Source organism: Ornithorhynchus anatinus, chromosome 4, assembly GCF_004115215.2.
Source record: "Ornithorhynchus anatinus isolate Pmale09 chromosome 4, mOrnAna1.pri.v4, whole genome shotgun sequence".
In the NCBI taxonomy this organism is placed as follows: domain Eukaryota; kingdom Metazoa; phylum Chordata; class Mammalia; order Monotremata; family Ornithorhynchidae; genus Ornithorhynchus; species Ornithorhynchus anatinus.
In genome coordinates, this window is record NC_041731.1 from 41701475 (window position 1) to 41715535 (window position 14061).

General features: G+C 41.6%; 1 protein-coding gene across 1 annotated transcript in view; it reads left to right on the plus strand.

Annotated features, from left to right (window-relative positions):
- Positions 1 to 11434, plus strand: part of UBAC1 (UBA domain containing 1) — a 34073-nt gene extending 22639 nt beyond the window's left edge. Inside the window, exons 7-10 of the mRNA XM_029063965.1 lie at positions 968 to 1190; positions 6903 to 6989; positions 7690 to 7828; positions 10805 to 11434. Coding sequence (XP_028919798.1) covers positions 968 to 1190; positions 6903 to 6989; positions 7690 to 7828; positions 10805 to 10920 — 565 coding nt within the window. The 3' untranslated portion in view covers positions 10921 to 11434. The remainder of the gene's footprint in view (positions 1 to 967; positions 1191 to 6902; positions 6990 to 7689; positions 7829 to 10804) is intronic.
- Positions 11435 to 14061: the final 2627 nt, after the last annotated feature.

A 14061-nucleotide genomic window follows, 5' to 3' on the forward strand; every position in this document is an offset into this window, starting at 1 on the left:
AGCTAAAGGGAAAGTATCTCTGATTCTGAATGTTCTGCTGTTTGTGGATAGTACCTAATTTGCCAGTTCATTCTGAATTGCACCATCAGTAACAATAATAATAATAGTAATGTTGGTATTTATTAAGCACTTACTATGTGCAGAGCACTGTTCTAAGCACTGGGTAGATACAGGGTGATCAGGTTGTCCCACGTGGGGCTCACAGTTTTAATCCCCATTTTACAGATGAGGTAACTGAGGCACAGAGAAGTTAAGTGACTTGCCCACAGTCACACAGTTGACAAGTGGCAGAGCCGGGATTCGTACCCATGACCTCTGACTCCCAAGCCCGTGCTCTTTCCACTGAGCCACGCTGCTTCTCTAATACCTGTGAATGTTTTGAAAGGGTAGGAAAGTTAAATGGGCATTCAGTTAACATGTTGACATTATTTTCCTCACAAGAGCAGGCCACACAGTATGATTATTTTTCAGTGGAACCCCATATATGGAGTAGTGCCGTAGTATTGCAGTACTATATAGTTCCATATTTAAATGCTCTTTCTCTACCCTCTAAACTAATTTAAATCCAAAGCAATTCCCAACCAAGAAATTGTATCTGGACTGTGTTCCTCATGCATGCTTCACAAATCCCTGAAGGCGTGCTAATCCCTTCTTTGATTTCATAGCCACAGCCACTACATTTTTTTTATTTTTCCTCTAGCCATTGGCTCAGTAAAGGGATTTATGGACTACGATATGTAGAGCACTTGAGCAAATAGAGGAGTCTTAGTCGTTGCAAAATTACCATTATGAGGGAAATGCCAGTTAATTTAGGAATATTACTAAAGACACCAGGGTATTTAGGAACATTAGTGCATTTGAGGAATTAGGGAAGAAGAAATAAAGACCTGCATTGCCAACTTGAGGAAGTCTGCTTTAATTTTCCTTCCACTGGTTTCGTAGTGCTTCTGTCCATTTTGCTTTTCAGCATGTCAGTCACGCAGGCCATGGAATGGTTGATAGAGCATGCCGAAGACCCCGCCGTGGACTCACCTCTTCCTGGTCAAGCCATGTTAGAAGCTGCGGGGGCCACCGCTTCCTCCTCTCAAGCAGCCGGCGGGGCCAGTACAGAAGGAGAAGACATCAAGGATGAGCTGACGGAGATTTTCAAGAAGATACGCAGGAAAAGAGAATTTCGACCTGACCCACGAGTACGTTGGGAATGGCATTAGCCCTGAGGCCGGTGTTCTTAGTCCTGGACTTCAAGATATATCAGTGGTAATGTAGAAGGGAGGAATGTCCTGGCATTGTTAGGCAACCTGGGTCAACTTCCAAAGTTAGAAAAGAAAGAACTGAAAAATGATTGAAACATGGCTTTCTTAAAGCACTCTTGAAGGGAATAAAGAACATATAGTTGTGAGAAACCTATAGAAAGGTCTTACCTATAGCTAGCAGGTTTAGAGTCAGGAGCTTTGACGGACCTATTTTTCCTGCCTTTGAATCTCTGGAACTTAAAAGGAAATTCTTCTCCTCTTAAATTATGCTTAGCAGGAGTAAATTAGGAGTAAATTAGTAAATTCCTCCATTCTTAAAATAATCATCTCAGTGCTTAAATAATTTGTTTTTAAAGGGTCATGGTATAAATCTAAACAATAAAAGCACCTGCAAGGATGTGACTTTGGACATACTTCATGAGAGATATCCAGTGTCTTGGTTCCTTGTTTGACATAATTGACTTATAAAGAAAAAATAATTTATGAGCTTTATTTGTAAGCTTTTAAACTAATGACATCTGCAGAATCTCTAATCTCTGAGCACGAAATATGCCTTTGGTTCCATTTCAGGGGCCAGAGTTCAGCAATTTGATTTTCAACTGAAATTAGACCTAGACAATACTGGTATTTTGTACCTATAATATTAGATCTAAATTTGAACTTAACTTTTTTATTTTGGTTTAAGGCCTCAGTCTTGCAGAGGCAACCTGGATGAGTATTATGCTGTTTCCTTCGCCTCTCTTAGGTACACTTAATTTTCATATATTTGCTGCTTTTATAAAGGCCCCACTAATTCAGCTTCTCTTGGGTAATGAGTGACATAAGCCCGCTTGAGGGGTTCATGAAATCACGAGAATATTACTGAATGACAATAATCCCTTCCCAAAACAGCTTTCTATAAGATAGCAGAAATCAGTGACGGAAATTGGAGTCTTTTCAAATTATTTGGCCTTCAAGGACCCGAGGAATAGATGTTTACTGAAAAAGAGTTATCGGGGTTATTTTGGTACAAGGTTCTAAACTTAGAAGTTTGAGCCCTCACTATTTTGGGAAATGGCAGAACTGTAATCCATTGGTATAACATTCAGTCAGTCAGAATGACCTACTGAGCACCTTCTTATATTCAGAACACTGTACTAAGTGCCTGGGAAAGTACAGTGCAAGAGAGTTGGTCGACACAGTCCCTGCTCACAAGAAGGTGACTGTTTACAGGGGCAGACAGAGGAAATAGTAAAGATATTTACATAAGTACTTAGGGCTGGGGTGAGTGTCAAATTTCTTAAGAAGTACATAACCAAATGCAGAGGAGGAGAGCAGATAGAGGAAATTCTAAGACAGGGAAGGCCTGTTGATGGAGATGTGATTTTAGGAGGGTTTTAGAGGTGGGGAGAATGCTGGATGTTGGATATGAAAGGAAAGGAATTCCTGGTCTGAGGGAGGATGTGGGAAAAGGGTTGGTGGCATGACAGACAAGAATGAGGTATGGAGAGTAGAATGGTGTTACGAGCGGAGTGAGCCAGTTGGGTTGCAGTAGGAAATCAATGAGATAGGGTAAAGCTAATGGTCAGGAGCTCCTGTTTAATGCAGAAGTGGATGGATAACCACTGAAAGTTTATGGGGAGTGGAATCAACAGCTTTTCAGAAAAATGATTCAGACAGCAAAGTGAAATATGGGCTGGAGAGGGGAGAGACAAGATAGAAGAAGGTCAACAAGGAGATTGATGCAGTAGTCAAAACGAATGAGAAGCAGCATGGCCGAGTGGAAAGAGCATGGGCCTCGGAGTCAGAAGACTTGGGTTGTAAACCCAGCTCTGCCATTCGTCTACTGTGTGGCCTCGGGCAAATCTTTTAACTTCTCTGTGCCTCAGTTTCCTCATCAGTAAAAGGATGATTAAGCCTGTGAGCTTAGTCTCTGTCCCACAGATACAAGATCATCAGGATGGACACGGTTCCTGCAAGGGAACTGAGGCACAGAGAAGTGACGTGACTTGCCAAGGTCACACAGCAGACAAGCGGGGACTTGGGACAGACGCTTTGTGTCTCTGTGGGACAGAGACTTTGTCCAACTTGATTAACTTGTTTCTAACCCAGCGCTTAGTACAGAACACTTAACAAATACCTTTTAAAAAAAAAGGCGGGAAATGAGAAGTGCTCGAATCAGGGTGGTAGTTTGGATGGAGTGGAAAGGGCAGATTTTAGAGGTGTCATGCAGGTAGAATTGACAGGATTTGGTGAATATGTGGATTGAATGAGAGTTTCATAATAATAATAATGTTGGTATTTAAGTGTTTACTATGTGCCAAGCACTGTTCTAAGCGCTGGGGTAGATACAGGTAATGAGGTTGTTCCACGTGGGGCTTACAGTCTCACAGATGAGGTAACTGAGGCACAGAGAAGTGAAGTGACTTGCTCAAGGTCACAGCTGACAAGCGGCAGAGCCGGGATTCGCACCCATGACCTCTGACTCTCAAGCCCAGGCTCTTTCCACTGAGCCACGCTACTTCTGTAATCGAAGATCGTGCCAAGGTTATGGGCTTGTGAGACAGGGAGGATGGTGTTGTCCGCAGGAATAGAAAAATCATCGGGAGGACAGGGTTTGGGGGCGATGATTAGGAGTTCTCTTTCGTACATATTAAATTTGAGGCGCTATCAGGACACACAAGTAGAGATGTCCTATAGGCAGGAGAAAATGCAAGACTGCAGGGAAGGAAGTTGGTCGGGGCTGGAGATGTACATTTGGGAGTCACCCATGGAAAGTTGGTAGTTGAAATGATGACAGTAAATGAGTTGTTCAAGGGTGTGGGTGTAGATGGAGAATAGAAAGGGACCCAGAACTGAGCCTTGAGAGACACCTACTGCTACAGGGTGGCAGCCGGATCAGGAACCCACAAAAGAAAGCGAAAGTGAGTACCCGGAGACATAGGAGAAGAACCAGGAGAGGACAGCGTCAGTGAAGCCAAGGTTAGATAGCATTCCCGGAGAATGGCACCGTCCACAGTGTTGAAGACAGCTGAGCAGTTGGGGCGGATTTGTAAGGAGTAGAAGCCATCGGATTTAACAACAGGGTCATCGGTAACCAAAAACAGGGCTGTTTCTGTGGAGCGAGTGGAATGGAAACCAGATTTCAGGGGGATGATGAGAGAGTTGGAGAAGAGGAAGTGGAGGCAGCAGGTGTAGGTGGAGAGGAATGGTAGGAAGGAAATGGGACAATAACTGCAGGGAGCCGTGGGGTCAAGGGAGGGTTTTATGGGATAGGGGATACATGAGCATATTTGAAAGCACCGAGGAAGGAGAGCAGTTGAAGGGAGGTGGCAAGTATTATAAGGATTGAAGGGATAGGGTTGGAGGCTCAGTTGGAGGGAAATAGAAGATCTCTTGAGATACTGCTGGGAGGATGGGAAAGTTGAAGGGGGGGCAGGAGTAGGGTGGGAGTGGAGAAGTACAGAGGAGACTTTAGGAGAGCAAGCCTGATGGTTTCAATTTATCGAGGAAATGCATGGCAAGGTCAATAGGGGTCGAGATGAGAGGACAGGGTTTGAGGAGGGAGTTAAAACTTTGAAAAGTTTGAAGAGTGTGAGCGTGGTAGTAGTGGGAGAAAAGAGGAGGTGGGAGAAGTAATCGAGTGCCTTAATATCAATTGTTGGGTTTTTTTCATGGTTTTTGTTAAGCACATACCATGTGCCAAGCACTGCTCTAAGCACTTGGGTAGATAAAAGCTAATCCGGTGGGCATAGTACTTGTCCCTTATGGGGCTCACGGTCTTAATCCTCACTTTACAGGTGAGGCAACTGAGACGTCACGAAGTTAAGTGACTCACCCAAGGTCACACAACAGACACGGAGTGGAGCCAGGATTAGAATCCAGGTCCTCTGACTCCCAGGCCTGTGCTCTTTCCACTAAGCTGTGCTGCTTCTCACTTAAAAGGAGCTGTTGGACCAGGGTCCATGGTGACTGTTTTCCTGATGAGAAGCAGAACTGCCTAGTGGAAAGAGCCTGGGTCAAGGAGTAAGAGGACCTGGGTTCTAATCCCCGCTCCGCCGCTTGTCTGCTGGGTGACCTTGGGCAAGTCACGTCACTTCTCTGTGCCTCAGTTCCCTCTCAGGAACCATGTCCAATCTGATGATCTTGTATCTATCCCAGCATTTAGAATGGTGCACGACACATAGTAAGTGCTGAACAAATACCACAATTATTATTACTATCATTATTATTATTAGTGGTTAGAGCACGGGCCTGGGAGTCAGGTGGTCATGGGTTCTAATCCCGGCTCCACCACTTGTATGCTGTGTGATCTTGGGCAAGTCCTTAACTTCTCTTTGTCTCTTACCTCATCTGTAAAATGGGAATCGAGACTGTGAGCCCCACATGGGACAGGAACTGTGTCCAACCTGATTTGCTTGCTGTATCCTCCCCAGCGTTTAGTACAGTGACTGACAGTAAGCACTTAAATACCATAATTATTATGATTAGTTGAAGTGAAGGGAGGTGTCAAGGATAATGCCAGGCTTATAGGCTAGAGAGTTGTCATGGGAAAGTTAGGTGAAGGAAAGGAATGTTGGACATATTGAACTTGAAGTGCTTATTCCATTCTGCTGCTCTTAGTAAACACAAAATAATCAGTCATTTTTATTGAGCACTTACTGTGTGCAGAGCACTATACTAAGCACTTGGGAGTGACAGAGTTGGTAGACAGGTTCCTGACATATGGTCTAGTAGGGGAGGCAGACATTAATATAAATGAATAAATTGTGGGTATGTACATAAGTGCTGTGGGGTTGAGGGGTGAATAAAGGGTGCAAATCCAAGAGAAAGGGTGCTGCCAAAGGGAGTGATGATGATGATGGTATTTGTTAAGCGCTTACTATGTGCCAAGCACTGGTCTAAGCACTGGAGCACTGTTCTAAGTGCTAGAGGAGAAGAGGAAACATGGGCCTTGTTGGGAAACGCGTTTGGGAGGAGATGTGCTGACAGTAAGACTCGGAGGGTGAGGAGAGTGATCGTCTGTCGGATATGAAGAGGGAGGGCATTCCAGGCCAAAGGCAGGATGGGGATGAGAGGACCACAGCGGGATAGATGAGATCGAGGAACAGTGAATAGGAGCAAAATGTGTGGGGTGAGCTATGGTAGGAGATCAGTGAGGGAAGGTAGGAGGGAGCAAGCCGGTTGAGTGCTTTAAAGCTGATTGTAAGGACTTCCTATTTGATGGGGAGGTGGATGGGCAACCACTGGAGGTTCATGTGGAATGGGGAAACGTGAACTGACCTTTTTGGAGAAAAACGATCCAGGCAGGGTGAATAATTAGCTTCATTAACTTCAAAAGGATTAAACTCCTCTGGGAATGTTAACTTTGCTGAGAGACATTCTACAGACTTTTCTTTAAATCCATTTTATGAAACAGTACATTTTATTAGACATTGAGTTGCTAACTAAAATGATCAGAATAGTTAGATCCCAACATATATAGCAGAACTGCTGAGAGGAAAAAGAGTTTTAGAATTCTGGAGACAAAGAATGACACCTCAAATGGGACATCTGTTAAAATGTTGTTAAAGAGAACTATTAGCTGAGTGTAAAATAGCTTGTTTGTTGAATTCGCTGTTCTTTTCCCAATGAGTGCTACATTTAATGAGCTGTGGAATTCTAATTCAGGCTGTCATTGCCCTGATGGAGATGGGATTTGATGAGAAAGAAGTGGTAGATGCCCTCAGAGTAAACAACAACCAGCAAAGTGCAGCTGTGAGTACTTTATAGTTATTTAATTTCTTTTTGCAACTGTAGTAGTCTGCTCAGGTCAAATTCGTTAAACCCCAATCCAAATTATCCCAGAAATCTATGTGGCCTCAATAGGCATCCCAATCTCTTTGTACCTTCCATTGTCCTACTCTAGTCACTCTGGGATTTTGGATATGATAGATATGAAAACTAAAGCGCAGGGAATATTTCAGAACCATCCAAAGGGTTGCGTGATTAACTGCTCGGTCATTGTGTGGGTTTCCTCCTGTGTCTTTCAATTCTTCATTTCCTCCTAAGAATAGTAAAATTGCTGTGTGTTATTAGTATCTGTTAATTCAGTCTCATAGCACCCCTAGGAGGAAGAAAATATTGTCATCCCTCTTTTATAGCTGGAAAAACAAAGGCTAGTAGGTTAAAAGGCTTGCCTTTGGTCATCAGTGAACCCAGGCTTATAACGTCTGTATTTTTCTGCATCTTGGCCTGAAGTGGAGATCTCCCCAGCACACTTATTTTTGTTTGTTTTACAATTGGTAAACCACTGGGAATGTCAAAAATAGAGAAACATTGGTTTGACCAGAAAATAAAGCCTTCCATGTGCAATCATCCATGTGAAAATTGAAAACAACTAGCATGTTCTTTCTTTTCAATATGTATGTTTTGAAGAAACTAATTGTGGACTACTTCTGCTTCTTGAATTTTGCAGTGTGAATGGCTATTGGGAGATAGAAAGCCCTCTCCAGAGGATTTGGATAAGGGTATTGATACTGATAGTCCATTATTTCAAGCCATCCTTGACAACCCTGTGGTCCAGCTAGGACTTACAAATCCCAAAACTTTGTTAGGTGAGTACTGCACAGCATTTTGATTTTGACAATTTTGACAACTTTGGGGCATTGGAGAGTAATGAAGAGAAGAGTACTGGGTTTTAAAATAAAACTGAAACTTAGATGCCTACTTACAGATCTTTGCAATAGGTTTCTCAGCTTTTAGGCCCTCTCCTGGTTTGTTTAAAGTCTTCAACATCCCACAATAAAATGATAGTGAGTCCCCTGGGCAAAAGGTTCTGCTAGAACCTCTAGCTTTCAGATTTCCTGCGTGGTAGTTTTTTTGTTTTGTTGTGTTTAGTGGTACTTGTTAAGTGCTTATTATGTGCCAAGCACTGTTCTAAGCACCCCTAGGGTCAGTCAGTCAATTGTATTTACTGAAGGCTTACTTTGTGCAGAGCACTTTACTCAGTGCTTGGGGAGAGTACACTGTAACAATAAACAGACACATTCCCTGCCCACAAAAAATCTTATAGTCTAGAGATAAGATAAGAGGAGTAAGATACAAGATAATCTAGTTGGACACAGTCCCTGTCCTACATGGGGCTCACAGTCTATGTAGGAGGGAGTAGGAGGCTTCCAGGAGGCCTTCCGAGTCTGAGCCCTCCCTTTCCCTCTGCTCCTCAGCCCCTCCCCATTCCCTCTTCTCCCTCCTCTGCTCTTCCCCCTTCCCCTCCCCACGACACTTGTATATCTTTGTACATATTTATTGCTGTATTTATTTTATTAATGATGTGCATTTATCTATGGTTCTATTTATCTATTTTGATGGTATTGATGCCTGTCTATTTGTTTTGTTGTCTGTCCCCCCACCACACTGTGAGCCCATTGTTGGGTAGGGTTTGTCTCTAACTGTTGCCGAACTGTATTTTCCAAGCACTTAGTACAGTGCTCTGCACACAGTAAGCACTCAATAAATACGATTGAATTAATGAATGAGTAGGATAAATCCCCACTTTACAGATGAGGGAACTGAGGCACAGAGGAGTGAAGTGACTTGCCCAAGGTCACATAGACAAGTGGCAGAACCGGGATTAGAGCGCAGGTCCTCTGACTCCCAGACCCGTGCACTTTCCACTAGTCCATGCTATTTCCCAACTGTAACTGATATATTAATTTGGTAGACTGAAGGTACCTGAACCATTCCCCTCTAGGCAAGTGCTTAGTACAGTGCTCTGCACACAATAAGCTCTCAATAAATACGATTGAGTGAATGAATGGGAGAGACTAAAAGCAAAATCTTGGGTCACATATATTTCTTTTTTTTTTTAATCCACTGGAGTTTTTGTCTTTTGCATAATATTAAAAGGCAGTGAGGTTGGTTGAGTTAAATGATTTGGGAAGCTTTCAGCCCTGGCTTTTTACATGTGATCTCCCAAGGCTGAAATAGCAACTCTGACCATGTGGTTTGCCCCTCTTGGAGTTTTGCCCTGAAGTGCAGCTGTTTTCACAATCCAAAAAGTGCCTCTCCCAGGGAAGACCCATTCGTTCCGACCCTGAAACAGAATGCATCAGGTTTCTGTGATTGCTCTATAATTCTGAGATTAATCTCAGAAGATGGCAGCACTGAGATTTGGTAAAATCAAGATTCCAGGCTGCATATCACTTTGTAGGGCATAATTTCAATCAGTGAAAATTACTGGAAAATTTTACAAAAGAACATATTTCAAATTTTACAAAAGAACATATTTCCTGAAGCTTTTCAAACTAAACTTTCACCATTTTGGTGAAAGTCTTTCTTTTCAGAAATTCTATCAAAAACTTTGTATGAACTTAATTTTTATTTATGTGACAATGGTACTGTCCTTAATAAGTTCTGAATGGTAGAAAACAACATTTTTTCCCACCTTTAGAAGAGAAAAATTCTTTAGTTTGACTTTAGTTATAAGATACTTAAGATTTTAAAAGGGATCCTGAGTATTGAAGTTTTAAGATTGTTTCAGTTTCTTAGTTTCCTAGTAGTTTAGTAACAATCATAATTATATTCTTAGGCACTTTTTTTGTGCAAAGCACTGTACTTAGCACTGAGGTAGATACAAGATTATCAGGTGGGACCCAATCCCTTTCTCATATGGGGTTCACAGTCTAGAATGGGGGGAAAGTAAGTATTTAATCCCCATTTTACAGATGAGAACAGTAAGGCACAGAGAAATGACTTCCCCAAAGCAACACAGCAGGTAAGTGAGTCAAGATTGGAACCCAGGTACCCTGACTCCTTAGGCTGCACTCTCTCCAACAGGCTGTGCTGCTTCACCAATTAGGGAACTCATAAACAAATTATAATGCCAAAATCCCAAGATCATGAATTTCTGATTAGAGCAAGATAGCCCTCAAATAGTTGAAGGAAACTCTACTTTCTATACGTGGTTTCTAAATTGAAATTGAAATCATGTGCAATAGCAAATCAGTATGATAGTGAAGCCTGCAAAATTAAGCAGCCAGAATTTATCAAGTGCTCAAATTTTACAACAAAGCTGCCCTTTTTTGTGCCTCACCTGTAAAATTCAACCCGCTAAACAAAAGTGCGAATGATCAAAAAAGATGTTTTGCTGTTAACCCAGATAATCAATCTGTATTGAGCACTTACTGTGTGCAGAGCACTGCACTAAGCACTTGGGAGAGTACAATATAACAATATAACAGAGTTGGCAGATACATTCCCTGCCCACAGTAAAACAAAATTAGTCTTCAAAATAAACCCCCCAAATAATTAGCATTTCTGTTGTACTTGACTGTTGCCGTTTCCCCTAAAAGTACCTTTGTTTTTATGGGGAAGGTGTTGAAAACCTTTAAGGCACATAGATATTTATATTTGGGGTGGAAGAGTGAGTTTTGGTGACAGAAGTTTGAAAACTTGATGAAATCGATGACTGATTTGTTTCTAGCTAACAACCCCTTCCGTTGAAGTTTTGGGGAGCTTTCAAAAATATTCATTTGCTAGTTTTTGCAAACGATGGTCTCCTGAAGTTAATACCGCCCCTCCTTTCTCTACAGCATTTGAAGATATGCTTGAAAATCCTTTAAATAGCACTCAGTGGATGAACGATCCTGAAACAGGACCCGTCATGCTACAGATCTCCAGGATCTTCCAGACGCTGAACCGCACATAGGGTGACTCCTTTCTCTTGAGCCACTTCCTGGCATAACTTCATGTTCCCTAAAGAAGGAGGAACTGGAGATTTGGGGAGAGGGAAAGAAAAATTGCTGTTATTCTTTGACTAGAGCCCCTCTTCTTTACACTTCTCAGGCAAGAAGGGAAGTGTATAAGCTCATGGCCACCCAGAAGTTTAGTTGCCTTGTGGATTTAGTGGTAGGGGAAGAGGTGTGAGAAGACTCTTTGTATTCAGTTGTTAGATTGGGAAGGAAAAAAAAAGCAATCCATATCCAGGAGTACATTTGTGAAAACAACTGGCAGTTGATTGGGAGAGTAATGACTGCTCAAATTCCCTTCTTACTCCTCAAGAAAAAGCTGAACTTGTTACAATAATTTATAAGTCAGTGTTTTTTGTATCTGACTGGTGTTTACAAAAAGTCACTGGCCACTACAGTGGGTGAATGAAATGATTCTCATCTCTAAAGAGTATTAAGTTATGGCTAATAAAGTGAAATTCTACTTTTAATTGACACAGTTTGTTTTTAAATTCCATACATTTTTGGAGGAACACATTCAAAAGGTTCATATTTTACATATTGATTTAAGCAAAGTAATTCATAGATATAATTTCTTTATTTTCTTTTTTCATCTTTTCCGAGGAAGTGGGGTTCTTGTACTTTAAATTTAATGTCTTTTCACTGGATTAAAGATGCAGTATTTCTCTTCATGGACATTCACTTGCATCATTAGCAGGAGAATGCTAATCACAGTCACAATGTTGGAAAGCTTATTCTATTTAAATATATTTTGTTCCTGAAAATGTGCCATGTCTTCATGGGATTTAAATGACTTTTGTCTGACTTTAAAACTCAACTTATTTTCCCAGTTCTCTGAGAGCAGAGCTATTACCCTCCAATTTGTTTGCAGCCTTTCACCTTATTATTTTTTTAACTCTGCTCATTCTTCCTGCCGAAAACAGCTGTCCTCCTTAAGCATTTTAACATTTTAATTAAATCAGCCTCCCTCCTGAGGGCAACCAACATCTGCCTTAATCCAACCAGCATGACCTGCCTTGAATGTTGGCACCTAAATAGGAGGCAGTGCCAGTTTTATGAGTTGCCTTTAAACCATAAATAACTAATGGGTGTGGAAGTAGAAGTTGAGGTCATATCTTGATTATGATCTCAAGTGACTTCATTTTAAGAAAACCATTTTACATGATCAATCCAAATATTTTTATGGTTCTGGATTTCCATATCAAAATTTCATGTAGAGGAATTTTTAAAAATAATTATTACAGATGCTAATTATTTACTTTTTTAAAGACCTGTAAAACACTCCCGAAGCACAGAGTTTTTTGCTTCAGGTTTTTTTTTTAATGATATTTAAGTGCTTACTATGTTTCTGGCACTCTACTAAGCATTGGGATAGATACAGGATAATCAGGTTGGACACAGTCCATGTCCCACATAGGGCTCACAGACTTCATCATCATTTTATTAATGAGGGAACTGAGGTACAGAGACTTGCCCAAGGTCCCACAGCAGACAAGTGGCAGAGCCGGTATTAGAACCCAGGTCCTTCTGACTCCCAGGGCTTTGCTCTTTCCACTAGGTCATGCTGCTTCTCAAATGACAGTAAATCACTCTGGAATACTCTAATAATGATGGTATTTGTTAAGCACATACTATGTGCCAAGCACTGTTCTAAGCGCTGGGGAGGGGTATAGGGTAATCAAGTGGTCCTACATGGGGCTCAGTCTTAATCCCCATTTTACAGATAACTGAGGCACAGAGAAGTTAAGTGACTTGCCCAAAGTCACAAAGCTGACAAGTGGTGGAGCCAGGATTAGAACCAACGACCCCTGACTCCCAAGCCCATGCTCTTTCCACTGAGCCACGCTGCTTCTCATAGTAATTAAGTGCTTACTATGTGCCAGGCACTGTACTAAGTGCTAGGGTTGATACAAACAAATCGGGTTGGACACAGTACCTGTCCCACGTGGGGCTCACAGTCTCAATCCCCAGTTTAAATGTGAAGTAACTGAGGCATAGAAAAGTGAAGAAACTTGCCCAAGGTCATACAGCAGATGAGTGGCGGAGCAGGGATTAGAACCCACGACCTTCCGACTCCCAGACCCGTGTTCTCTCCACTACACCATGCTGCCTCCTAAAGAGTAAGGAATAAAAAGTAGTAAGGTGTTCCGAGAGGCAGTGTTAGGTTTAAATTTGAGATACATTGTTCAGGTATCATTTAGTTAATTGTGATTCTGTATATCAATCATTGTATTTGACATTTACCCATAGGTTTCCTTTTCCCTTCTCAAAGCGCTGTTGGACTGTAGGAATTCGTACTGTTCATTGTCTCTTTCCCCTCCCCACCCCATATGTACCTAACCAAGTTGGGACTTACTTTACTCTTGCAATTAAACTTCAGTTTAGGGTTAAGGTGGGAATGATGATCCGCAATTTGTAGTTGGGAATTTACGGTAAAGAGTAATTGTAGCAGAAAGTAAACACTGCATTTGGTCTCAGTGCACGTCCCATTCTGTATACCATATCTGTGGAGGAGCAAAGTACTTCAGAAAATCCATGTCAATTTTAACAGATTTTTACAAACACTTCAGGGAGTCTTTTAATATAGGGGTGTGTGGTTTCCTTCATTTTTGTGTTGATTTTCGGAATGGCTCAAGAGAACTAGAATTAAATTGCACTTCTAGTCTATTTGGCGAATCTGGGCGAAGAAGGACAGTTTTCATTACTGTTTTAAAGGCAGTAAAAGTACCGTCTTTTTAAACAAGCAGTTAGTTTCCCATGCCCAGATCAGACTACCTGTTTTATAAATTAGATAGTGAAAAAGCCCCTTCATAATTCACTGTACACTGCAGCTGCGTTGAAAGCAAGCCATCGTAACTAAAGAAATACCGCATCTTTAAAATATCTGAAAGGGGGTAAGTGATGAAAGGGTTTTTGGGGTGTGTTTTTTTTGTTGTTGTTGTTGTTTTTGATGGGTTCCAAACTCATTTTACCATTTTAATCTTTCATAGTTTGAGAAGGAATAAAAGGTAGTAGATTATATGTGTCCTCCCTAAATGCTTGTCTTTTTAAAACATTGTTTCCAGTGGCTGTGGCCTGGCATATCATGTTTAGGGATGTAG